Source organism: Clinocottus analis, unplaced genomic scaffold (genome assembly GCF_023055335.1).
Source record: "Clinocottus analis isolate CAN_PGR_092001 unplaced genomic scaffold, fCliAna1.0.p SCAF_10, whole genome shotgun sequence".
Lineage (NCBI taxonomy): Eukaryota > Metazoa > Chordata > Actinopteri > Perciformes > Cottidae > Clinocottus > Clinocottus analis.
In genome coordinates this window covers 3635555-3663495 of record NW_027175821.1, presented here as the reverse complement: position 1 = coordinate 3663495, position 27941 = coordinate 3635555, and the positions used below count along the sequence as shown (strand labels likewise).

Below are 27941 nucleotides of genomic sequence, written 5' to 3'. Positions count from 1 at the left end.
TCACCCTCACCCCGCCGTGCAAACACTCGACCCCGCCCCGACACTGCCACGCCAATCTGACGCCGGCCACCCCGCTGGTGATCCCCAACATACACGGTGAGCAGCAGTTTGTTGGAGTTTCCTTCCCCCGTGTGTTGTGCAGGTACATGGGAGCTGTAGTTCTTTAAATGCGGCCGAACAGTTCAGTGAAGAGACTCAGCCTTTGGTGGTGAAGTCCGGGTACGCTCATGCCTTTAGAAACAGCAACGGGGACGGGGTAGGTCATCGTGTGTGTGTGTGTGTATGTGTATGTGTGAGGTCGTCTGTAGCCTATCCAGTGAATGTAATACTGTGTGTGTGTTTCGTTGTGTATATATGCCTATGTACAGGTGTCTCTTCATTCGGTACCTCATCAGAGTTGTTGTAACTGCAGGTATGTGTCTGGGCTCGCGGGAGTGAACGTCCATCACTGTATATTGCTGTTGCTGTCGGTCCCGTTGGGCTCTCCCATGTTCATGCGGCCCATCGACAGGCCCACGCTGTTGACGCCCTCGCGTCGCGGAGGCATCCTCTCGTTGATCCGATCCAGGCCTTTGGCCTCCTCGAAGCTCTTGATCCGATGCTGCGGAGAGAAGCCTCGGATGGCTGCAGGAGACAGGCGGGCGCACGCACACACACACACACACACACACACACACACACACACACACGCACAAACAAACAAACACACATACATACATACATGCGAGCGCACTGAGTTAATATTTAACTAGACATTAAGCACAATCTTGTGTATCCAAACCCCCTAGGAGCTTTCTTTGAGGGAAATATTCAGAGCACCAAAATGGATTGAAGACTCCAAAGCACATTTTTATTCATTTATAAAACGTGAATGTGCACAAGTTTATTCAGCTTTTTAATACTTTTAACCCTGATTGAGCACCTTTAAGAGGGGGATATTTGGGGTTTGAATGAACAAGGTTATCATGTCATATTTGCACAACAGGGTTTTTACACAGATAACTACACACTTTTTTTAAATTACTGTTCTACTGTTTATTTACATTACCTGATCTTGATCTTTATTTACTGTGAGCAGTGCTGCTGTAATCCTGGAATTTCCCCACTGAGGGACTTATAAAGGATTATCTTATCTCTCTTAAAAACTAAAAAGGTAAAGACAAAAGTCAGGCTGTCAGGTGATTCTTTTGACCTTTGAGCGAATGTGTCTTTTTTTAAAAATTGTATAAATCGTAATTCCTCTTCATCAGCGAGTTTAATGAATAACATGCTGGTGCACTCCCACGTTTTTTCTAAAAAAGGTGCACGAAACATCATCGACATCATCGAGGTTATCTTGGTTTGTAGACTGCAAATGTTTCAAAGGAACAGTTCAACCTTTTGGGAACTTATTTACGGAGAGTTAGATGAGAAGTTTGATACGTCTCACATGTCTGTACGGTGGAGTAGAAGCGACCTCCCGCTGGTCGTTAGCTTAGCTTAGCTTAGCCGTGAGACTGTGAACAGAAGGAAACAGCTCGCCCAGCCTAAAGTCTGCCTTTAAGAACGCCGAAGCTCACAAATGTACACCTTGTATCAAGTTGGTTTGAACCAAACTAGACTACGAGTGAGAACAATTAGAGTTAACGCTCAGAATGCTGGTTGTCATAAAAAGGTAGATTGCACCAAAATGAATAAAGCACAAAGCGTCGAGATCAGCTGAACTCTCTGTGTTTACAGAATCTCCACTAACACACAGCTACAAATCACTACACGTGGCAGAGAAAACCACGAGAGACACCCATAATTTATTTGTTCAAACAAATTATGGACTTGTAGTTCAGGACATTTAGAAAAAGGTACAAACACAGAGGACTACAGTTAACAGAAGCGTGCACAGTAACAACAAAGTAGTCTACAAAAGACACACTAAAGACAAATACTATGACCTCAATCTGTTCAGTAGCGCAGAAGAACCCGGCAGACCTGTTCTGTTATCACGCCACTGAGGTCACGTGACCAGAGGAAGTCTATGATTGGTCGGTAACATGAAGAGAAACATCCCCTGTACACTTTGTGTTCATTCACAACCATCTCAGGTCACTCTGGTTCTGCTAGCTGGGGAACAGCTTGGTTGCATGTTTATATTCTACAGCATTACAGCACCTATACAATATAAAGGAAAGACTGTAACACACAGTGTCCCTACCCACCTTCACAAGGTGTGTGTGTGTGTGTAAACTGGGTGTGACATGCCATGTGTGTGTGGGACGTACGTACTCGTCTGTGTGTTTGCAGAGAAGGTGTAGTGGTGTTTACTGCGTCCCGAGAGAAGGAAAAGAGAAAAGTGTGTGGATGTGCTGTTATGTGGCGGCTTCAGCATGAGCGCTGATGTGGTTAGAAGAGCTCAGTGCATCGTGGGTAGAAAAAAAAAGATCTATGACCTTATGGACATGGGTGGCTGAGAGCGCAGCCATGCTGCACACACACACACACACACAAACACACACAAACACACAGTGGAATGAGTGGGAGTTTACCTTCAGCGTCCTTAACTGTCTCGATGGCTTCAATGGCCTCAATGGTAGCTGAAGGATGGGCAAAAAAAGAAAAGAAGAAGAGAAAGAAAGGAGGACATGGAGAGAAGATGACAAAGATATACGAAGGAAGCAGAAGAGAGGAAGTGGAGGCTGAAACATGCGTCTGTGCAGCTGCGCATAAACATGGACGCCAGGGTGACCGTGGCTCAGGGAGGAGCCTTCATGACCTCAGTTTAATGGCTACTTGGGTCTGTTCCAACACCAAAGAAGAAGAAACGACTGAAGCGCCTACAAGCGCACACACAGAATGAAGCAGACCAAAGCACAACTTGTATAGGTAATACAAATATTTGCATGATTTTAAGATCGAGACCTCCATTGCACCGCTCCTCTCCCCCCTGAGCCCGACCGCTAACCGCTATGAAATGTGCACAATATATGCAGTTTGTGTTAGCAGACGAGTGGGTACGCATGACTCAGAGACATGTTTCAGGCTGCAGTCAAGAGCAGCGCTGAGCTATGGCAGAGGGCATCTGGTGTTAGCGTTAGCTGGGGTTAGCTCACACATACACACACACACACACACACACACACACACACACACACACATACATATACACACACACAAACACTTTAGCTGTCTGTCCTTACTCTCTGTCATTCTCCAACTTGTTCTATCTCACACACACACACACACACACACACACCCAGCAGGCTGTTAGTATCCTCAGCGCCGGCGAGGTGAATTGGGTGAGCGAGTCAGTGAGGAAGAGGATGAAGGAAAAAAACAGCAGAGGAGGAGGAGGAGGAGGAGAGGAAAGAGGGCAGGAGAGAACCGGAGGATGGTCCAAAGCAGATATACTCAAACTGTGTGTACTTGTGCATGTGTGTGTTTTAGTTCTGTTTTTTGAAAAGTGTCTCCAGGGTTACGTTCGAGTTGCGTGTTCTGTGCGTTTGTGCGCGTTCCACACTCACCGCTCTGCAAGGTCTGCTTTCCCCCGGACAGCACTCCGCTGGGCAGCATGCCCGTAGGGGTCAGCCCCTTCAGGGTCAACACGTTCTCACTCTCCTCCCTGAGAGACAGACAAAAGGTGGTGTATACGTGTGTGTGACAAGTGTGTGTGTGTGTTGATAACAAAGCAAAAAATACAGAGAATTACAGACTTTCCCTCAGTGTGCACCTGTAAAAACACAGAAAGATGTCTGGTGATTTTTGATTGCAAAATGTATAGCAAACACACAACTACACACACACACACACACACACACACACACACACACAACCCACCGTAGAACGGAGAACATTTTCGCCATCTTCCCGATGGCTCGAATCTTGTTTTTGATCACCTCTTTCCTGGCTGCCGCTGCACTGGCTGGAAAAGCATCACACACAAGCGCATTACTGTGATTTATTGTCGTCATTATCTTTCAAATTTTGACAGATGTCTTATGTCTCATGGCATTTATTCCCAATCACACACACACACACACACACACACACACACACACACACACACACACACACACACACACACACACACAGGTTTGAGTCAAATTGCTTTAATGTTTAATGCGTTGAGCGTCTCTTACCGTCAAAGATCTCCTCTCCGTCGTTCATGAGCTCGTCGTCAGAGCAGATGCTCAGGACGTTGACTAGCATCTCAGTTACTGCAGACACACACACACACACACACACACAGACGCACAAAGTTAGCCAGGGGAAGTATTGGAGCACCTCCGGTTCGCGCCCAGCTGGGGACGCTTGTTGCATGTCATTCCCCATTGCGCTCTCCCCTCATCGCCTGTCCTCTCTCTGCCGCTGCTGTCCAATTAAGGCATAAAATGCCTCAAATCTGACTCGACGCTGGTTACCCACGAGTCCCTAATCCTGTAAGTAGGGGTTGTACACATTTTTAAGCCGATCTAATTGCTATTTTTGGAGAAAATTATAAAGTGGTACAAGAACAGTGTGCTGTAAAGTACATTAAAATGATCCCTTCAAACTAAGAAATGCATTATCCTGCGCACCGTTTCAACCTTCAGCTGTGAGATCCCGCAGGACATAAACATAGTGTTGTTGTGTGTTAGTTCATCTCTGCACAGGAAAACAGTCGGCATAACACTTCTTTGTCTTCATTTATTCTACATGTGTTAACTGATCCACGACAGCTGCTATTTTACTTTATGTGAGATGCAATATAAAGACGAGAAATCCCCCAAACTCCAAGTAGCTCAGATTCAAAGTTGTCCGAAAGACGAGTTGGTTTCGATCAGCACCTTGAAGACTCCAGCTTTTCGTTGCTGCAGCATCACTATAGACAACTTTGGCAGTATGATGTGTTGACTAAAATACGCTGTGTGTAGAAGAGTCTAACTAAAAAGACATGCGTGTGCATGGGATACCCTTTTCTCCCACGAAAGGCAGCGACCAGGTGAAGACGTCCATGAAGTTGGGCAGCCAGTAGGGGTGAGGGGAGCAGTTGAACTGACGGATGTTCATCACGTTGTTCTCATACTTCAGCACCGCCGCTGGACACACACACACACACACACACACACACAACACACACACACAGTATACCGTTTTCCTCTTACTCAATATTCAACATCAAATATCATGTTCATCATACAGTCATGCCAAAAAACGGTTCGTTACTTGTGTGCAGAATTGTACTGTTCAGTCTAAAATAATGGCAGCGCAGTGGTTACAGCGATGTGTGTGTGTGTTTGTGTGTGTTGTGAGTGTCAGACCTTTGTTGTTGTAGACATCCAGGTAGTTTGGAGCAGAGAAGATGGTGATGAGGGAGGGAAAACCTGTTGTCTGACTCTTCCTGTACATACGATACCTGAGGAGAGAGAGAGACAAACAACGCCCACGTTGGTGAACGAAAAACAATAAAAAAACAAAAACTTTGTGGAGGATTTTGCTTCTGAGGTCTTTAAAACCAGACAGAGACTGGTTGAAGGCGAGACAGTCACGCGTTATAAAAAACAAAATGGATAAGGAACCTGGCAAAATGGGTAAAGGGAGCTCTTGTGACTTAGTCGCAATAAAAAAAACAGGTCTGGGTGCAATTAGTTTCAAGCATGCAAACAACCAGCAGAGATTAGACACGATAATGAACACAGGCACACGTTTTCCATTTGTTCCCACCAACAAAGCACAAAAGCAGCCGCTGCCAAGCCGGGTCCCTCAAGGATAGACTGATTACCAAACTCATCAGTAATCAAGAATTTAGATTATTTTATTCTAAACAAATATAATCTGTGTGTGCAGCAGCAGCAGAATTAGTCTCCTGCTTGGTTATCAGAGCGATTTTAATACTGTCGGTTATTATGGACCAAAACGCCGACATGCAATCATTAAAGTCATCAGCAGGAAGGCCGCTCCTTGTTTTTGGTCTTCGCCGATCAACAAACTGTGTCCTCCATGACCGCGTCTGACCGCGAGCCAATCAAATCAAGGCAAAGTAAAGGCCTTGTATCAAACGAGGGCCCCTGATTGGCTGCCTGTTACCTGGCTCTACCACACACACGTTACATCTGTGACTAATATTTTAACAGTTAGATTGCAGTAAATCAACACATCTAACCTTTATACATTGTGTAATAATACAAAAAGTGCTTCACAAAGAAAAACCAACAGTTTCCCAGAAATGCGTACAGTTGTTTTGTGTCGTCTGAGGTCTTCCTTTTGCTCCCATCCACAATAAGTCAATTTATTGTCAGTATACACTTCTAAAACTGTAGTTTTGTAATGGTAATAGTGTGTTTTGGCCGGCCCTTATGCAAGGGGTTTGCTGCCCAGCTGCACATCAGATAAAATACTGTTAATGGGTTCACCAAACAGCACAAACCCACAGCACCACTCACAATGCAGCAATTAAGGCAGCACTATTATATTTAGAGGATTTCACTAAGATAGCAGATGCCAGGGATGGATTTGTGGGTCTGGGAATTGTATTTTTACCGCAACCCGCTTTTATCTGGACTAGCGGGATGCCAACCTCGCACGGCTCTTCTGCGTACCGTTCTGCTCTCAAAGAGATGAGTTATAGTCGACCTGAATGTTGTTCAGGCGGCTGGCGCTCTCTCCGTCAGACGCTCTCTAACAATGCTAATAACACAGTTTAAGTGCGACTGAGGGAAAATTTGTGAAACCTCTTTTCTCTGTAATGTGCCATTTCCCCCCGACAAAAGGGAAAGAACAGCTCGGAACATGAAGTGTTCGAGGTAAGCCATTAAATTAAATGGAGCTCTCTCTTTTAAGCCGAGAGAAAAGGACTGAGCCGCGACAGTCAGTCAGTCAGTCAGCTTACCCGGCATCCTGTGCCTCGTGCGCTCTGATGATTGACAGCAGGTTGTTGGTCTGTAGGAACTCGCACACTGCCGGGTAACTGTGGACGGCAACACACACACACACACACACACACACACAGACAGATACAGAGTCAGTTGAAACACGCACAAGGATCCAGAAAAAACAGAGCAAACAGATAACGAAGAGGAGGGGGTTAAGGGGCAGGTGAGCGGGGCCTCTCGCCCCCAGCAGGGGGCATCAGCGAGCACGGAGGCAAGCCTTCAGGAGTTGGTCGATTGATAGTGATCTCCACACACAACATCTCACTCTCCACGATCGCATCGACTTCAGCGCCTCGTCGATGAAAAGCCTCCATTTTTTTGTTGTTGTATTTCTTCATTTCCATCTTTCATCTTCTACCCCACCACCACCACCACCGTTGCCCTCCTCCCATGTTGCTCTCCCTCTTCCTCTTCCTCTCACTGTATCTTCATATCACTCGGTATCTGGCAGGACTAGCCAGTCGTCATAGCAACAGAACCGTGCAGCCTCCCCGGGGATTGTGGGATATCGTTTCATGCCGAAAACGGAAACTGTACGTGTGCGCTCGTACATTGGATGCGTGTGTGTGTGTGTGTGTGTGTGTGTGTAAACTGGGCAAGATGTCTTGTCTCTTGTACAAATCCCAGTGATTGTTATTGGATCTCGGATGTGGTGAAACCGCGCAGGAAGCGTCTCTCTCTCGCTCTCCTCTCACCACAAACAAACCAACAAACCGAAGTCCCTCCAAACTTATTAGATTCATGATTCGTAGACGAAAGTCACGTCTTTGCGGCACACGGATCATTAAAAACGCATCGGGTGAGCGGTGGCGGCGACGCGTCTCATCTCTGGCTCCAAGTTTCAGCTGCTTCATTTCAAAGAATATCCATCTTTTTGTGCGCATTCTTGCATTCGTTCCGGCTTGTTTTTTTTTAATTGGGGGGGAGGAGGGCGACTGTGGCTCAGTGGTGAGCAGGGATTGTCCTTCAATCAAAGGATCGGTGGTTCGATCCCCAGCACCGCTGACCCATGAGCAAGACACCCAACCCTGAATTGCTCCCTGTAGCTGCGCCTAATGTGCATGAAAGGTAAATAATCCTGATGTGGCACCTTGCATGGTGGCTCCTCCCATCAGGGTGTGAATGGGTGAATGATGTCATGTAGTGTTAAAGCGCTTTGGGCGGTCGGCTTCACAAGTACAGGTCCGTTTATCGTTTACATCTCTGAGCTTCACACATCCCGAGTATCAACAACACCGGGCTATAACTCGTTCACATTCAAGTCGGATTTCTCTCGTGTGGTTTCTTTTCAGCCGGTGTGCTCGTGAGGAGTCGTTTCCTGCTGTACCTGTAGAAGTAGGAGCAGCCTCTGACGGTGTTGTGGCCAAAGTACTCCTGCGTCTTCTCGTTGCCAAAGTCTTCCAGCGGGTCGGCCCACAGCAGGTCGCACATGGGCCCAAACGCTGGAGGCTCCTTGAACCGGTCCAACTAGGACAAGGAAACACACACACACCACAACACACAACATACACACAACAAATACACATGACACACACATAACACACACACACACACTGTCAGAGCAGAGCATCTCCATGGCAACCCTCACCACACAGGAGGGAGATGTCACACCAGCAGATTCACCATGGAAACGCTGCCATTAGACGAGGAAGTGTGTGTCTCCGTGTTTCATGCGTGTCTTTGTTTTCCTAATTACTGGTATACAGGCGGCCGTGTGGCCCTCTGTGTTTACTGGTGTCTGCGCTGACAGCACATGTGGGAGCGAGGTGTGTGTTTAAGTGGATAACATGTCACCCTAGCATTAGCCTCTCCTGCTGGGTAAACCGTGCATGTTGCTCGTATGTTCAAGGGCAGAAAATACAGAGATAGATTTCAAACTGAAGGGTGTAATGTCTTCTTTGATGCCTTATTTTACCGCACAGCTAAAAACGGCATCTTCAAGGAATAAAATGGGGGGGAAACATATCAACATCAATCTGTTCTTTCAGCTTTCGTGACCATTTTAACAAATTTAAATAAGGATACAATTTAACAGTTTCTTTATTGTTTAATTTCTTTAAATGTAGTACACGCTTCTGTTGTGTTGTATATTAAGTATGTTTCCATCTATCTATCGATCTAATGTTGACATAGGAGCAACTGAGATCTGCTAAGCTAGCTATCTTTAGCAGTTTAAGCCGTGTCTTCTCTGCGTTGGGGTTGAATTCAGCCATTTTAAATACACAGAATTACAAACTTTGAATGAATAAGATATCATTTCCACAAATGTAAACTTTTATTTACAGGCTGGCTAACGTTAATAAGTAAATCTAGTTTGTTAGCCGAGGCTATCTCAGCAGCTAGCCAGAGCATTTATGTCATTCCCCTACTCTCTTTCACCACATTTCCTGTCTCTCTCCATACTAGCTGTCTAGTGACGGCACTAAAAAAATACAAAAATAAATATAAAATAATTAAAATGCATTAAAAATAGCTTTCTAGCTTGCTGTTTCTCTGTAGCAGAGTTAGCAGTAGACGCTAAGTGTGACAGTAGCTTCTAGCTTCCACAGATTACCAAATAGTGTTTAGCTCTTAGGGCCGTTTTAAAATACAGAAATCATATGACACATAACATGTTCGCAGTAACCCAGATTCCCGCGTTCTCCCCTTTGTGTAGGGCAGTATTGTTAATTAAAAATTGCATGTGTGTGAGCCTCTTTTCGTACCTTCTTGATGTCGTCCAGCGTGTGGATCTCTGGTGAAAGCCCCCCATGCACACACAGGAACTGCTGGTTCATCAGGGCCGCCAGGGGCAGGCAATCAAACGCCTCCATGCAGGAGTCATACACCTGCTCCGAGTACTTGATCTTACCTGGATGGGGTTAGAGAGGGAAAGGGGGGAGATATTTCAAGGCTTGAGAGAAAAACAAGGGCTTGAATCTGGCTTTGACAGCCACCAGCCTCGCTAACGTGCAGTCAGCAGAGTGTGACTGTTACATGTCGCACACAAACACGCTGCACAAAATAAACAGACAGCAAACAAACAAACACGGAGCTTTTACATCTATACGGATCTAAAAGGTGCTCCGTCAAAGGCTACCTCCGTGCACTTGGGTGTAAAGTCGGCAACACGGAACATTTTCCCATCGCGTGATGTTATTAATTTAAACCGACGTCTCTTCTCCGACGCTCCCACATGACACAGTTTCCTCCTTCTCTGATGATTTAGAAATGCTTGCTTGCCGGAGAAGAAAAGTGCATTGGTGAAAACACACTCCATATTGCAGCACATGCCGTATTATTACAGACAACATATGGACGCACAGACTTCGGTTCTGTTCCAGTGAACAAAATCTGACCCAAATATAAGCAGCAGCAGCAGTAGAGGCGTCATCACAAGGATGATTTCTTTCTTTTTTTTGCTTTCTGTAAAACTCCTTTTTAATTTGGCAGCGATATCAATAAAGACATCCAACACGCAGCATCTTTAAAGCACGTTTCACACATGGGCGTAACAATACATCTGACACAAAACAATATCACAGGATTAAAATAGCTCAAAGGAGAACGATAGGAGAGGAAGAAGAAGCAGGGAAGCAAAGGTGGATTTGGGATGAGCGCGAGCTCCTTGCTTGCGCTCATCCAAGAGAAAAGGGAGAATGATAATTTCATAAAGGAGACAGGAGAAGGAGGAGTGGTGAGAGGAAGGAGAAGGAAGTGTGTGAGGACATGAGGACAACACGTACACAAATCAAAGCCAGTATTACAGAGTACCACGGTAATCACACAAACACAGCCAGCATTTGTGTGTGTATGTGTGTGTTTGTGTGAATGTATGTGTGAGTGAGAGACAGCGAGTGTGTTTGTCAACCGCTCCATCTGCCTCGTGTAAAGCAAGAGCTCATTATTGCCAGTCCACCAGTTTTTCGGCTCCTTCCGCACACACAGACACTTAAACATTTATGAAGACGCTCTTGCACACGCATGCAGTCACTGTACATGCTCTTGCACACACTTGTGGTGCACACACATACACACACACACACAGCAGATGGTAATTGAGGGCGACCACTATTTGCCACGAGCACCGGGGGAAATTAGCTTCCTTGTCCCTTGGCCAATCAGACACAGAAGAGCGAGTCCCTGAGCCAATCATTAAGGGCCAAATTAATTCGCTGCTAATCACCCACTCTCGGACAGGACGCGAGGAGAGTCGGGGAGACGGAGTGAGAGACTGTGCGAGGGAGGAAAAGATGGAGGGGAACAAGAAACATGGAGGGTGAGGAGGTGTGGAGGCGTGGAGGGGAGAGTGACAGGAGGGAGGATACCACCCAGGAGGATGGACAGAAGAAAAAATTATAGCTGAAACAGCCATAATGATTCGCTGAGTGATTGAAAATAAATCTGCAACAAGTGACTGTTTGTTAAACACTTCCAAAGCAGCAAATTGTCCAATCCTAGCTTAGCATCCGTAGCATCAACGCTAGGCATGGCAGGCTTAGCTTTGAATCCCTCTACAGCAAGAGTGACCGGTTTCCAAAACACAAGCACTAAAAAAGTGTAAGGAAGCGGCCGAACAGTGCGTTCGTCTGCTCTTACTTAAGCCGAGGACATCGGCATGACATCAGCGAAGGCAACCATTTTATTAGCTCGCTTTTTTGTGCCGTTGCGTGTCGCGAATAGAAGACGCCGCCGCATTCATAATAGCACCTTCCCTCTGCAGACTTCCACGTTGAGTGCAAGCCTGTCCTCCCCGGACGCCACGAGAGAGCGAAGGCGAAGACGAAAACGACAGCGGTCCCGTCCTGCTCAGTCGTATGCGAGGAGGCCAAACTCATTACGTAAGAAATCATTACATTACGAACGCATCTGTAAATCTAAAAGCTTTTTGTCTCATAACAGGGGAAAGTGAAGCTTTTTAGAAACATGAACAGCGACGCGACCGCTGTCTTACATAAGCTAAGCCGCTAACAGGGTTATGTTAGCATGAATTAACTGTCTGATCTTGTATTTTGTCTTGTATTTCTCATAATGCTTTGAATAACAAGCTATATGCTGAATAAAATAAGACCAAATGCTGTCTCTTTATATCCATATCGTCCACATGGATCTTGTGACTCTTTTGCCTCGGACACTTTCGCCTCTTTACAGAATCCGCTGGAAACACAATTTTAAACAATTAAAAAGACTCCAAAGTGAATATTTGCTGGTGTCCTCTTAATATAGTTTTGACATCGATACTGAAAATAATTGTGAGCTGCAGCTTACGTGGCTTTATGACAACTGAAACAGAAAAGACAGCCATGTTTAAAGGAGTATGATGGGATGAGGTCGCAGAAGAGGGAAGAACAGCAGCAATGAGGAAGAAGAGGTGCAGACACAAAGAAGAGAGGAGGAGGCACATCACATTCGGAGGAAACGCAAAAGAGTTACTCACATTCTTGTTTGAAGGTGAAATATTCTGTCAGATGTCTACATTCATGGTTTCCCCGTAGAAGAAAGAGCGTCTTTGGGTAGAGGATTTTCAGTGACCACAGGTACAACACACACTGAAGGTTCACCGGGGGAAGACAGAAGCACCTGGTTAGAGAGAAGCGGCTGTACCGAACGACAACACCACCGTCATGCATTTACAACGCACTGCGGGACGCAGTGAATACTGTCTCGTTACAAAGGAAACTTATCGCGTATTTTGTGTGTGTCCGGTTGTCTGCGTGCATCTGTTTTCTGTCACTTAGTTCCCACATCTGCCGCCGGCTCGTTCTGCTCGGTGAGGAACGCCAAAGCGCGACCAGCGGCTCGTGTATTGGTCAATGTGCAGCGTCCACAGCAAGATGTCATTACATTACATTTCTAAATCCGATTAGGGTTGTGTTGTGTATTTACAACTTCCATCAATCAAATTGTTTGAACTATTTAGGTGCAAACAAGGAAGGAACCAACTGGTTCATCTGGTTCAATAATGTCATTTTGTTTTATTCATTATCCGAGCACATCCTTGTGATGAAATCAACGTGTGAAAAACTATTTCTTGACGATAATGTTGACGACAATATTGTTGGTTTCCCATGAAAACTGTACGTTACAATTGAGACTCATACGCTTCAGACAGCTTCCACTTTTCTCTCTTGAAACATGTAGTTGTTGTGGATAGCGGACTAATGCACTGAAAATATACCGTACAGGTAACAAATATCAGTAAAAGGGTGAATATTGTTAGAATGACACCTCTGGACTTTCCCCTACTATTCTGGAAATATATTACATTTTGTATATTGCCGGGTTTGAAGGACAGTTTGACATTTTAGGAGTTAAGATCCAGTCATAACAGCTGTTTCCACCTTCTAACAATACTTTTAACATGTCAAACTATTCCTTCAAACGACTCTCTTTCACACTTCATTGCTCCTAAGTAACTGCACGAGGAAGAGTCGAACTCATTTCAGTTCCACTCATTCAATTCAGGTTGTAAATTCAAAGTGAGACACAGAGAATCAGGATGGGATTCCCTCCCTGCATGAACCATCAACTGCTCAAATTGGTTGAGCCGAAAGCCAATTGGTCCTCGCCGCCCCGGGTCGGCGCTGATTTGATTTAGCAGAAAAAAAGAAAAAGTGAGTCGGGAGGAGCCGCGGCTGCGTCTGTGTCAGACATCTTTTAGCATATTAGAATCAGCCGGCGTGTTTTTACTCCCTTTTGTTGACACTACAACTGTCTGAGAGGCTGCTCTCTCACCGGCATCAACCACCCGAGCTCTTCACGAGCTCCTATGCCCTTGAAGTGTGCGAGGAAAGCGGCCTAAACACTACAGGCCGGGGGCGTCCACCGAGCGCTTTTGTTATCATGCCGCAAAAATACTTCATTGCCCTCACGTCTATTGGCCAGAAATGTCCAGACGGCCCCCTGAATGTACCGTCTCCACTCAGTTTCTATACATATTTCAGTCCGCGGCGTATCATATACCCTTGTTAGTCATCACTGACCTTGGATGATCCATGAATTTTAAATCATTTTGCTCTGTGTTCACTTTTCAGACTCGAGTACCTTTTTTTTTTATAATTCAGTAAATACAGCACAGTGAGGTAACTGTACACCTCCGTAGTGGCATGACCCTCGCCGGTAGAAACTGTATAAGAGCGTTTAGGGCTATATATATATATATATATATATATATACACACACACACCGTAATGGACATTGATTTAGTTGTAAGCTCGCTGGACACACAATACAGCGCGCTGACAGTATTTTCCGTGTGGATACACACCCGGTAGAACGGTGCGATGTTCAGATAAGTGCTTCGGTGTCCGGCGGCCTCACCTCGATGCTGAAGTAGCCCCTGTCCACGTAGTCCCCGAGGAAGAGGTAGCGAGTGTTGGCAGGAGAACCCCCCACTTCAAACAGCTTCATCAGATCGAAGAACTGGCCGTGGATGTCTCCGCACACTGTGGAGGCGGCACGCGACAGTGTCAGGGTCACAAAGGTCGCCACTTGTTCTGGTTTGTATGAATCTGTAAATCTCTGCTTCGGTGGCTCCATATGGCCTGATTTTCGTCTGCAGAGGTATGCATGCTCTGTCTGCTGAGAGAGAAACACACTCACCTGCCTCATGAGAAAGAACACAATATAAATGATTAAAAAAATACATGTGACGGTCTGTGTTTGAATCCTAGTTAAGGAACACACTGTATATATTTGTTTTTTCTTTCTAAAATGATCAATAATAGTAGAAAAGGCTGAAACACAGTTGATTAGCTGATTGAGGTTTCAGCTTCTTTTATTTGTCTAATATGATTTTACACTGAAAATATTAGCACATTGGGCTGTTATTTGGTCAAAATTAGCGATTGAACATGTCACCTTGGGCTTCGGGAAATTGTTATTATCATTTCAAAACGTTCTATATCCCGAACAATCACGAGGAAATTTAATTTATTCATAAAACTAGTTCTAGCCCGAATGCTACTAACGACGGTTGAGCTATATATCAGTTTATTGTACTGTTATCAGTTTGTCTGTGCACTTTATTTCATATTCTAGTGTAAATTGAATGTGTTTCTATGTCTTGAAGTGTGTTAATTGTTGTTGAATGTCTGTCCACACCAGACACAGATGTCAATAGATGGGTCTGATTCTGATCATGAGCGTTTCAAGACAATGGCAACCTTCACCGCACTCCATCCGGTGAAATCTCACATCCATCAGGACTTTTAGCCTCTAGTTTTCTCGCCGGAGCCGCACAGACTCTGATACGACATCAACCGCCGTGTTGACAATCATTTTCCCTGCACGGTTTTGTTTCAAGTCACATGCGAGCAGGGTTTTGGGATCTGACTCGCATCGGGGCTTCACACGCCGAACACTTTGTGTTCTGAAAGACTTCAGAGCTGTCTGTGTGATCCGCCTGCGTACATCTTCCCAGCGCCGCCTCCCGCCGCCATCTGCCCGGCGTCCCTTTGCTCACTTTGAGTTCAGAGTTCCCCTCTGCAAGCCCGCCTTGCAGCCGCCTGTCCCTCTTATCTGCCCGCCATGTTTGTTTTGTGTGTGTCTACTCCTTCGCATTCACTTTAATTTAAGCGGGGAATCGGGAATGCCAAATGGCATGACTGAAATTGAGCCGTAGCTGTTCTCCTCTTCCTCAGACCGGCCTCGGTATTCTCCCAGAAGCCTTCATGTGACTCCCTAAAAGCCTGTCCGTTCACATTTCAACCATCCACCTGCCCGTCCGTCCAGAGAGACTCCGTCAAAGTGCTAAAACTGAGCGTCACACATCTCCTCAGCGTTACATTTCCCTACAAGAACCCGCGCTGTTCTGGCTATGGTTTCCAATCGCAGCTAACTCAGACACAAATCCACTCAGGTGGGTGTTTCTGGGTCAGAATCTGAAAAAAAAAGTGGAGAAACTTAGACGGCGATCAATACGTTATGAGAACCTCTGCACTAAGCGGCTTACGATCGACTGTCTCTCGCTCTCTTTCCTCGTCCCCAGGGATCTGTACCTGTGAAAAGCAGAGCGATGTTCCCACACTGCGTGGGCCCAGACGTCCCACACAGAATTATCTCAACACTCGCATTTACATAAACACACACACACACACGCACACACACACACGCACACAAGCAGAGATACAATGGTACATTAACCAAGCGGTGTCAATGTGTTGACGGTGTCTGGGTCTGCCTGCCTGCACGTCTGTCTTCTGTGTTATCGCCTCAGAAACTTGTTTTTTGTCTTGTCCTGTCCTCCCCTCCCTTCCTCTCCTCCTCCTCCTCTTCCTCCTCCTCCTCCTCATCTTCTTCCCTTCAACATTCTCCACGGTTCATAACCTTCCCTGGCAATGGAAAACATGCACATATCACCAAAGCTATATAGCGGCTGCCATTATGAGGCGCACAAGTGACAATTGGTTCCCTCAGTGAAGTGCGACCGAACAACAGTTCATATTAAAAAGCGTGGCAGATACATGTGGCAGATTAATGAATTCATCTTCCAATCCTCTGTTTCTCTCGCTCTCTCTCTCTGTTTCACTGTCGTTATGTACCCTCACTGTTAAAGTGTGTGATCCATGTGCTTGTCATGCACATGCGACTTCTCCGACTCGGACTGAAAACAAGGGAACAGTTAGCCTGGCTGACTAAAGTTAGCAGAAAATCTATTTTAAAAGATATATTGATAATAACTATGAACATCCAGCATGATATGAGCCAGATTACACAAAAATGCCTCCTGGAGCGGTCAATAAGACACCTTTTTGGAAAGATTACGATCTAAAGAATCGGACTCTGCAACAAAAATCACAATAAAACAAAGACCTGGCCTGTTAGGAAGGAGTTTCAGTCAAAAAAACTGTGTTGTTCGGTTCAAAAATGGAAAAATTACGTATTTTATGCCAAAACAGTCTCTGAATGGGGCATGCTGGGACTTAAAATTAACACGGGAGGATTTTCACGCAGTTTTCAAAAGGTTAAAGCTCACTAACTTACTTGTTACATCTTGTTTGTTTACTTCATACAAGAACAGGAGTGTAAAAAGTTTTACGGAGGTTATGTGCGGGACTATTTCTTGGGCAGGAGTCGTTTACTCTTCAGGATGTTATCCCTCCCGACCAGTAAATAGTAAAGAAAATAAAATGATGAAGTTGTGTTTTTACACTTAGTTTTTTATACAGATCGCAACAAGTTATTAACACTAAATTCAATGAACTAGTTGTCTCCTCTGTGTTTCCAGTGGTTCTGCTAAACTAAGCTCAAAATGTCAAACTATCCCTTTAACTGACATCAGGTTTGGCTTTCCTATATTTTATGCACCGCTCCGTGGCCAAATGACAGACTGATTCCCGCCGCATTCCTCCCCCTCTTCCGCACTGTGACATACCCGTGACTGGCGCCTCGATGTCCAACATGGTGCGCTCCTGGCGCAGGATGGCGGCGCCCTCGTCGATGATGCGCAGCGCCACGGCCTCCTCCAGGCGGCCCTCCTTGGTGAGGTGAGCTTTGAGCAGGTCCACCCGCGGCCGGCCCTCGGCGTCAAACACCTCCTTCATGGAGAGCCGGTGGGCCAGGGGGAAGGGGACCGCTGGAGAGAGGAGGAGGAGGAGGAGGAGGGAGTGATGAAGAGGATATAGGGAGGAGGTGGAAGTGAGAAGAAAAAGGTGTGTAGAGAGATGGAGGCAGAAGGGGATCAATGATGCAGGAAGGAAGATGCATAAAATATGGGAGGTATTGTTTGAGATTAAGAAAGCGGAGGGGGGGGGGGGGGGAGTTTGAATGCGAGTATGAATATATGGATGGGGTTCAATGAGAGGAGATGACACAGACGGAGATATAAGAATGTTTATTATAATGCAGAACATGATTTATTGATATTTCCTGTATTCTTTTAGTATCAAGCTCTCCCCACAAACATCAGAGGCCCCTTGATCCTCACCATTATCCTGATCACACCTCCGCTGGAGCCTTTGACTGTGTGACTGCGTACGTGTGTGTGTGCGCGCGCGTGTGTGTGTGTGTGTGTGTGTGTGATGTGTTACGGAGGCCTAAGCGGGCTGTACTGGAGCAGGGGCTGCCAGAGTTATCAGGAGCTGCCTGCCTCTGTTCTGCAGTAATGTCTTTCTTACATAATGAAGGCCCCCAGGGCGCTGCTGGAGAGGGGGGTTGACTGACGACGGGGGTGATACAGCAAGAGCGCACAGCTGCACGTGAGGAGTCACATACACACATGCGAAGACACAAACGACACACACACACACACACACACACGAGCGAGCGATCCTAACAAGCAGGCCCAAACTCGGTGGCAAGAAACAAAAGGCAGAGGCACAGGGGCGCATGCGTACATCATGTATGGCACAATGGCGTTAACACGCATGATCGCATACAGTGTGTGTGTGTGGGCGCATGTGTGTGTGTGGGCGCATGTATGTGTGTGTGTGTGTGTGTGTCTATAGTGGTACACAGGCACATACAAGCTCATAAAAGGTATTGTTATGCAGGATCCACAGAGCCTGTTGGAGCCCCACCAGTGCTAACACAGATAATGGCCTAGATCATAAACTCAAAACTAGGCCTGGCTCTCTCTCTCTCTCTCTCTCTCTCTCTCTCTCTCTCTTCTGCATTCTCTCTCTCCTCTTGCCCCTTCTCTCTTCTTCTTCTTCTTTTTTTTCCTTTTCAATTTTTCACTCCTCTTACTGCCGCTTCCCTCCTCTTCTTGTCACTTTAAAGGGCCCCGGCCTCCTCAGTGAGCTTTTCTCCACTGATGCCCATCATTACATTTTAATGCTGATCATTTTTACAGTAAAAAGCAGCTCCACAACCACATGAAACCACCCTGCGCGCTTTTACGTAATCACCAGTGAAACATCAGCAACATTGGGGCAGTATGCAAAATGAGCCGGATAAATCATGTCGCAAACAACCTAAATCAACACTTTACTTTAATTTAGAGGATTTTACTCATCATTTTAAATGTGGTTGGTGATGGAAATTGCTTTTGACAAACCATACAGTCATAGTTAAGAGTTATTTTGAGTAATCAAGCCAGATTCTCCAAAAATCTCCAGAATCTGGAACAAAAATCACAATAAAACAAAAACCTTGGTAATGTTACGAATGAGTTTCAGTCAAAAAAACTGTGTTGTTCGGTTCAAAAATGGAAAAATTACATTTTATGCCAAAAAGATTGGTTTGAATGGGGCATGCTGGGACTTAAAATTGGCGCGGGAGGATTTCCACATGGTTTCCAAAAGGTTAAAAACAGTTTCTGACTGATTGATACGACAAAAAGGTTTGTGGGTGCCAAGCTGTCATGCCAATCATAAGACGGAAAAAGAATTACTCATGACTTCATATTTATTCATAAAAAGAAACAGGGCTCAGTCAGAGGCTAATGCTCTTATTGTACTGCGATGTAATGTGATGCACTGCCTTGTGCTAGATTACAGCACCACACAGCGCTGCACTGGGCTACCAGCTGTACAGGGATGCGGGTGCAAGTCACAAAAAGATGCATGCGTAGGACAAAAAAAAAGGTGCAGTACTTTTTTGAAGCTTGCACACATGCATGAACTCAATGTGTGTACATGTACTGTACTTCTGGTTATTCTGGCTCCTGGTCTGTGTGTGTGTGTGTGTGTGTGTGTGTGTGTGTGTGTGTGTGTGTGTGTATGAGAGAGAGAGAGAGAGAGAGAGAGAGAGAGAGAGGGAGGAAGAGAGCAGGTTGAGCGTAGAAACGAGAGGGAAGGAGTGTGAAACTCGTAAATTGTGTGAGCGGTGTGAAAGTAGGGCAGGTATGAGACAGAGCTCGGGGAAGGGACTATACTTGGGAAAACTATACTTGGCAGTTAGGGAACGGAAAAGAGGAAAGTCAAACCAAGAAGGTATTCTGCACCTGACAACCGATCTGATGAGCGCACAATTCAAGGACCACTATTGGATTTCAGACCAAATTTAACTTAAGAGGTCTCGGCACACACTGAAAGGCCGAAGGCTGCCAGAGGTTCAGATCTGTACGTTATCAAGGTGTTTTGCCATCTTAGTTTAGCCTATTAGCATTAGCAAATTAGCATAAATCACAAAAGAACAGCTGATGGGAGTGTCATTAGTTTAGCGAATGTTTTGGACATTTTTGGACAATGTGTGTACCAGCGTCTTGATAAAGTGGGCAGACGTTGCTGCTAGCGTTGCTAACAATCCATGATTACAAACAGACACACTCTGCACTGGCCTCTGTTTTCCCGCTATGCTAATGGCGCTTTAGTGTCCTGTTGGTTTCTCTCTATAACACTTTGAAAAGGAATCAAAGTTTTAAATGTTTTCACCGTCATAAACAAAGCTTGTGCTCCTTAAAAGGCATAAAGGCAAATTTAAAAAACATTGCAATTGAGTTTAGAACACATTCAGTTCACTTAAATCAAGCTATCAACACGTTTTCATTCTCCACATTATTATCATAAAGGATGTCTAACTTTCAGGGACTAAATTGAACGAGCTGTGTTGTGTTTTTGTCCCTGACAAAAGGATCGTTATGTGTCATTTCAAGCCGACGCATTTCGTTCTTGGACTTGTGCAGAGTCAAATTCAAAAGGTCGAGTAGTTTCAAGTGGTCGGTTGTAGCCCGCACACTTATCTAGCCGCTGAGTGAGACCGTGAGTATTATCAGTCTGGGCTGTTTGTGAACGATGACCCAGGCCACGCAGCGAGGAAGCAAGCAGCTGGGATCGACTGTTGTCTCCGCAGCTATTGTTGAGGAAGCCACTTCATGCACACAGACTAGAAAACAACTGAATCAGTCCACACCAACTACTTTATGGTAAGGTTATAATGCAGCTCTGAAACACAAAATTCTGCAAGCTGAAGGTAAAGCAGACTTTTCTCCTTTGAAACATGCAAGTGTCCCCCTGTTGGCTGCACACTTTGTTTAAGAGGGATTGCAATACATTTAGCCCACGACACCACATTCAGAAACAGTTGTAGTTTAAAATTCTGTGTCGGGATGAGAAGTGGTTCACAAGCTAAATTATTCACATTCAGACCCACCTGTTGGGAGAACCAGAGGGCAGATTTCAAGGTAGCTACGCTAACAGAACGAACATATATCAGCTGGCGGAGTGTAGTAGAGAAGGTAGTATGGGAATAAAATGTCCGGCGCAAACAGTAAATCCACATTTACCAACACATTTAACAGTTTGCTCACTTTTGTTTTTATGGTTAACAGCTAACGGCTAACAGGCCCAGCAGTGCACACAATGCAGAGCGTCTCTCTGAAACGCAGCCACTGCTAAGCGGGCGGACAGCTTGGTGAGTGTAATTTTAGTTTTGGCAGGAATGCATGAAATGTCTTATTTGACGACTACGAGCCCGATTGCCTGAATTCATCTGTGCTTGTTTTCTCGTTTGAATGAAGTGTGTGTGTGTTTTGTTTTTTTATTACGTCTCGCAGCCCATTGATGCCCAGACACGGGGGTTAGCCAGCTCCATTCATTCAAGTGGTCGCTGCAAACACACCTGGCAGAGATCTGGACGCCGCATGTTTCGAGTGAGATAGTTAGATAATTACATGGCTGTTTGTTTTGGGGATAGCAGGATGTCGGACGAAAGGGTTTTCAGTCCAATTTTTTGTGTTTTAATGCGAACAATGCGTTAATTTATCACGTAAATGCATGGACAGTGACATAAGTATGTTCATACATTGTTGTACTGTATTTTATTTAAGGGTCAACCACACATCTTTGCATGAATAATACATAATAAGGTATCAGGGGTCAGTAAGCTCAGACTCTAAAGGCCACACTTCTTAAGAAACGTGATGGCGGATCGTATTTTTTTCTCAAATGCACACTTTTTTAATTTGTTGCAGCCCTCGTGAGGGAATTTTACGCCCTGACAGTACGGCCTGAGCTCAGACGATGAACACGCTGAACTCCACTCGCTGAAGTGCTGACAAGGAGAGTGAAAACAGAACAACCCTTTGCACAACAAGCAGCCACTCTACACGCCCGCATGTGCACACACCATGGGGGTGTAAGACGAGCAAAGAGGTGAAAGCATGTTTAGCCTCTTCCTAATGTACTGTTTTTGTCTTCTGGCCCACTCTACAAAGCTGAACTCCCCGGTGTGGAATGTATTAAGCGGCAAAAGGTGCCAGCTCAGCCAAAAATCTCCACATCACAGCGCAGTGAGAGAGGGAGGGGGAGGGGCAGGGGGAGGAATCTATGACATAGCTTTCAACCAAATCTGCTAAATGTGTTTGGGCTGGCCTAACTGGAGCAGAATCAGATCAGCATCATCTTGTAATTGTGTAGCATCTTCCCTAATGGCTAAAGTTAATTATGGGGATATTCCATCAGATTTCATCACAGAGGAACACCAGTCACAATGAGAGGGGCAGGTGCAGGGATGGAGGAAGTGACAGTAAGCAGAGCGCAGACAGATTGCAGAGATGACTGTAGGAGTCACCCGTGATCCATCTGTCCTCATTTGTGTCTGCCAAATGGGACCAAACAGGTAGTGTCCTCCTCAATCAACTGGTTGTCACATCACTGAAAAGGGAAATCGTTGTTGGCGCTGAGCAATTAACATGCTAAAGGTTCAACTTGAAATGGTACATACAAAGTAATCACAGAAGCATGTGCAGCGTAAACAGGATATTCCAGCTATGAATCACTTCATTACGGTGCAAAACTGATCAGACGATCAGATCTAGTCCAGAGTTTATCCAGCGGCATGGACCAGAACTAATGACATGCCGGTACGCGTTTGTATGTTAGATGTGTTGCCCTCAGCAGGACCTCATCGAAAGTGATCACACACACACACACACACACACACACACACACACACACACACACACACACACACATCTCACCAGATCTATCTGTGCATGAATAAATGAAGGAGGGATGAAAGAACGAGTGCGGCGAATGAGAAGAAGAGAGAGGGCGAGCAAACATTGGGGTGTGTGAGATAGCAAAGACATGAGACCGTCGGCATGCATGTTGTGTGTTTGTGTGTGTGTGTGTGTGTGTGTGTGTGTGTGTGTGTGTGTGTGTGTGTGTGTGTGTTTATCTACCATCTTTGACCCAGATCCGCTAACATAGATTCAGGGGTCTTTGAAGGTGGTAGTGGAAGGGGCGACTAAAGATGCGTTTGAAGTTGTTCAATTAATGCACACTACACACATGAAGGGCCATCTGTGAACACACACACACTCCATCTCACACACACACACACAGACACGCACACAAACACACACAGAAACAACGGCCCACCCCCTAACAGCCTGTCCTCATTAGACAATCTCTCTCTCTCTCTCTCTCTCTCTCTCTCTCTCTCTCTCTCTCTCTCTCTCTCGCTCTCTCTCTCTTTCTCTCTCTCTCTCTTTCTATAAATAGCCCTTGCCCTGCCGCCCTGCCACCCTCCCCACAGGACACACAGACCTGTCAAGGTGGGACCCTTGGCTCGCAAGGATAACACCAAAAATCCAACACACACACACACACACACACACACACACACATACCCACATACACACACGACTCTGGGGGGAACTATGAGGGAAAGAGACAGCATGTTACACTAAAAGGAAATATGCCCAGTGTGCCCCGAGCCTTGCCAGAGGTGACGTGTGTGTGAGAGTGTGTGTTTGTGAATGCATGAGTGCACACACACGCATGTGCGCATATTGGCTACGCCTGCACTCGGCTCCGGTGATCACTCTTCACACATTGATTGACACATTGATTTAACGGGTCACCATTTGTACACGTTAAAAAACATCTGCACTCAAAAGCGATCAAACTCTTTCTTCACTGTGTTATCCGGCAACGCAACGTTACGACAACACGTTGCGCCGCAACGCCGTCTCTTGTAGCCCCGTCTCGCGTTAAGCTAGCACACGGTGAAGGATGCTAAGTAACCAAACGACCGATTATATATCCTAAAAGAGACAACTGCGAGGCTGGATGGTTTAGTTAGATTTCAAGTCTCCCCCCGAGCTGCTTCAAGGTGCTCAATGCGAGATCGGGAGCGTTTCAATTCCCTTTCCTGAATGTCTCTCAACATGGCGACTGCTGAGCCGGCGGCTCGCAGCTCTCGGCGCTAACAGCGCAAACAACGGCCAAAGTGCTGACAGAGCAAAATGTGTGTGGATGGTGTTGGACAGGAAGGTGGGTGTGGGTCGGGATGGCGTTATGAGCTGTACTGTAACTGTCAAGAAATAGTTGTCTGCTGCTATAATAATGCTCTGGATCCCGTATGTCGCACCTCTCAGGGATGAAGATAAAGCAGCAGATAGTGGGTCTACCATGTCTTTAACAGAAAGAAAGATGTAATGAACACCATCTCAATTTAGGATACTTAAAATGTTCATTTCCAAACAGTTATGCTTTGTTTACATGGCGCTGTTATAAACTCAAGGCCCAGCGGTAATCTAAGCATCATTACAGTCATCACGCACCGAGTTTGCAGTTTTACGAGCCGCAGCCGTGAAATCAGATGCATTACATTTTCGCTCATAACGTTCAGTCAGGAAGGTGTTGAATCAACTCCATCGTCATCTCTTGGATCGCCCGGGTCGCTCTAAACACCGCACAGTTTGAATTGTCAAAGCAGTCGAGGTGCAGCTGACTAATAACGTGAATGCCTACTCCATTTCGGGGGGAAGCAGGAGGCCATGTCAGTGAGCCAGCCTGCACATCACCCGGGCGCCTTCACACTGCGGCGGCTAAATGCCACACAGCCATGATAAATGTTATCAGTCACACCTGTGTTTGACACAGCAAATTATCCACCGTGAGTGAGGTCAATTGGATCGCAATGGACTGAAGCAACACTTCATATCTATGTTTCAGCTGATTTTTTTTCCACTTTCTGATGTGCACCAATGTGTCACAGTGGGATGTTTTTTCTCTCTTTCAATTGGTGAATCATTTGATGTATGATCTAAAAAACAACATTAAAATAGTCCATCATTCGTTACCCAAACTCAAAGGGATATCTCAAAATTGCTTTGTCTCTGGTTTGACATTTACAAGGACGACGACCCTGCGACCGCGAATGCGCTCGGTGCTTTTATTGGATGGAGCTTCTCGTGGCTCGACCTGTGAGTGTGTGAGCTACGACACCACCAGGAAGCCTGAAACCAGCCATCGTCGATGCTGATTACACCTCCATCCATCTGTGCTTCTGCCATGCAAAACAGGTCTAAGATGCAAAGCTGTGACGCGGTACTTTATTGTATGATCTGTTTGTGTGTTCATGTTTAGGAATCAACAGTCGGGACTCTGGATCTCAGGGAGATCCTGACGAGCTCACGCTTGCCTTTTTACGTGTGTGTCCATAATCCTCTTTGACTCCTCGCTGGTGACTCATGGGTACAGGTTTGCCCTTTTTTCGGAGGATGATGTCTCTTCGTTGCCCGAGTGTCGGTGCATTCACAGTCTGGCATGAGGTTGCAGGAACAGAATTTATTGTACTCTACAAAATCTCGTAAAAATACTCTGTTCCAGTCCGCCTTATCGCCAACAATGTTTGGCGGAGACTTCGCTAAACTTCTATGCAAGAGTCACATTCTCACATTTTGCCTCCGTCGCTGCTTGATTTTCACACACACACACACACACACACACGGGTTTGCATGGTAAGTGAATCAAGACGGGTGTGAGAAGTCCATTGGTTAAGTCAGAGGAGGCTGTCCTGCCACACAGCAGTGTGAAACACTGCTACCCTTGTCTTTTCCTCTCTCTCCCTCTCTCTTCCTCCGTTCCCTCTGCTCCTCTCCTTCTCGCTCCGGCTCCTTCACCTCCTCCGTGGCCTTGTCACATTCTCTCCTTCCCTCTCTCCCTCACCTCGCCCCCACACTCTCTGCCTCTCTCTCTTCGTCCATTCCTCTCGGTGTGCGTTGTCCTTTTGGCTCCGTGGCCGCGCGCTCGTCCACCGCTGAATAAAAATCCATAACGTGGGGAACTACCGGGCCACAGTCCATCCGCCAGGAGTGACGTCTCTTTGACTGATGTTTCCCCATCTCTTTCTCTCTCTCTCTCTCTCCCTTTCTCTCTCTCTCTCTCTCTCTCTCTCCAGCTCCATGCACACTAAATCACTCTCACCTGACTGATGAATGGCTTTGTGCTTTTGCTGAACGTTCGCTATGGAACGTGCATTTGTGTGTATATGTGCATGTGTGTGTGTGTGTGTGTGTGTGTGTGTGTGTGTGTGTGTGTGTGTGTGTGTGTGTGTGTGTGTGTGTGTGATGGATGATGCATGAACGTATAGGTCGATTAGTTTGCTCCAATGTTGAGGCAGCTGAGCTCCAGTGGCCCAGCTGCATTGAAACACACATGCAAACAGACATTAAAATGTAAAAGTACACATTTGGGGGTGTAAAGGCAGATAGCTGATGAATGTTCAGGAGGTCAGTGTGCATTTGGTTGCACTGTGTTTTTTTAAGGGAATCCAGATTTGGCAGCACCGCCCCTGTACAACAGCATCCATGCAGCCTTGTTCCCCACACACACACACACACACACACACACACACACACACACACACACACACACACACACACACACACACACACACACACACACACACACACACACACACACAGCACAGCCACTCTGAAGGCATTTTGCACATGCAGTCCTGAAGTATACGTGCAAGAGCTGCAAGAGCCTCCACGCCCCCAGCCCCCCCCCCCCCCCCCTCCTCTCTCTCTCTCTCTCCAGCGCGACGCACGCACGGAATACCGGGGCATGCCCGAGCGACGCATACAACTGTCAGCTCCGCTTCTTCCGGTAGAGAGCCCTTACGCGTTTATTAAGGGGAGCCAGCCAGCCAGGCATCGTCGCATGTGACAGTCTGCGTGCGTGGAAGGCATGCCAGCATCGTTGTGACCCGATAAGCACGACAATCTGTGCAAGCTCCGCGGATCACAACCCGAGCAGAGCCCCTCCTCTCCTCGCCTCCCCTATACATTTACACGTATACTGTGCGTGCGTGCTTGTGTGTGTGTGTGTGTGTGTGTGTAAATATATATATATATATATATATATATATATATATATATATATATATATATATATATATATATATATAGCTGCCCACGCGTAAAAGGAGAAACACACACTTTCATAAACGCATTAAATATTCTATAATTCACTGATGCAATAACAGCATTAGTGCGGTATGCATAATCATCGTCGGGCAAAAGGGCTCGAATGCGCCGCGCAGCATCCCCCCCCCCCCCCCAAAAAAAACTCAATTGTGTCACTCGGGGAGTCGAGCGGGGGGAAGCCAGGGAGACCTTTACGGAGACGGACGTGGAGGAAGCAATGCGCGGGGGTGAAGCACAATTTTACCCGCTGACATTCAGGCCTTAATGAGGGAAAAACGTCGACTCCAAAACCGCTGGCGAGTCCGTCATGTGCACTCGTGTACAGAGAGCTCATCACCGAACATCAGGCGCTGTTTCCGTCTCACTGGGCCTCCAGTCACAACCAAACTCGTGGGTCCGGTGGTGCGCACTCGGCCTGGCAAAGTTGTCAACCTACCTGCCATTATAACAAATCGATTACCTGACTCCAATTGGGTTAAAAATAAATTAAAAATAAACCAGCCCGCTCCATCTCTCCCTCTAAAAGGTGGTTCCTATCCGGCGCCACTACGACGTGCAGCGAGAGACACATAAATTAACACAAAGACAGAACGCTAAACAAAAAAAAAAAAACCCATGGAGTCCCCGAGTGACAAGCCCCCCCATAGCATCTTGCCCTGCCTCCCGATCTCCCCTCTCACATCGCTGCTTACGGGCAACGTCGTCCCGTGACACCGTCCCCCCATCCACAGCGGCACCACAACACCAAAGATCGCAGGTTATGCGTAACGTTTATTTACCTTTATGTCTGCCTTTCGCTGTCATCGTCACACTGCTTGATGTTTCATTGGAACAAGATGCTCATCTCCCTCTCTCCCTCCCTGCTCTTTCCTCCCTCTATCGCTCTCTCGGCTGTGTGTCTCCGTAGGGTATTATTCAGTAACACGAAACCACCGCTAGGAGAGGAGCGCGTAAACGGAGCTCATGCAGCAGCG

General features: G+C 46.3%; 1 protein-coding gene across 2 annotated transcripts; it reads right to left on the bottom strand.

The window, feature by feature from the left end:
- Window positions 1-16: 16 nt before the first annotated feature.
- Window positions 17-27941, bottom strand: ppp3cb (protein phosphatase 3, catalytic subunit, beta isozyme). 2 transcript variants are annotated; one of them, XM_068582892.1, is made up of 14 exons: window positions 27747-27941; window positions 17236-17436; window positions 14181-14305; window positions 12298-12409; window positions 9587-9732; window positions 8209-8348; window positions 6839-6916; window positions 5271-5365; window positions 4923-5048; window positions 4110-4187; window positions 3808-3892; window positions 3495-3592; window positions 2520-2567; window positions 17-624 (listed from the first exon to the last, which is right to left on the bottom strand). In XM_068582892.1, exons 1-14 carry the CDS (start codon window positions 27769-27771, stop codon window positions 446-448), a joined length of 1536 nt encoding a protein of 511 aa, XP_068438993.1. In that variant the 5' UTR covers window positions 27772-27941; the 3' UTR covers window positions 17-445. The 2 variants fall into 2 exon arrangements, with proteins under 2 accessions (XP_068438993.1, XP_068439003.1); XM_068582902.1 differs by lacking the exon at window positions 2520-2567.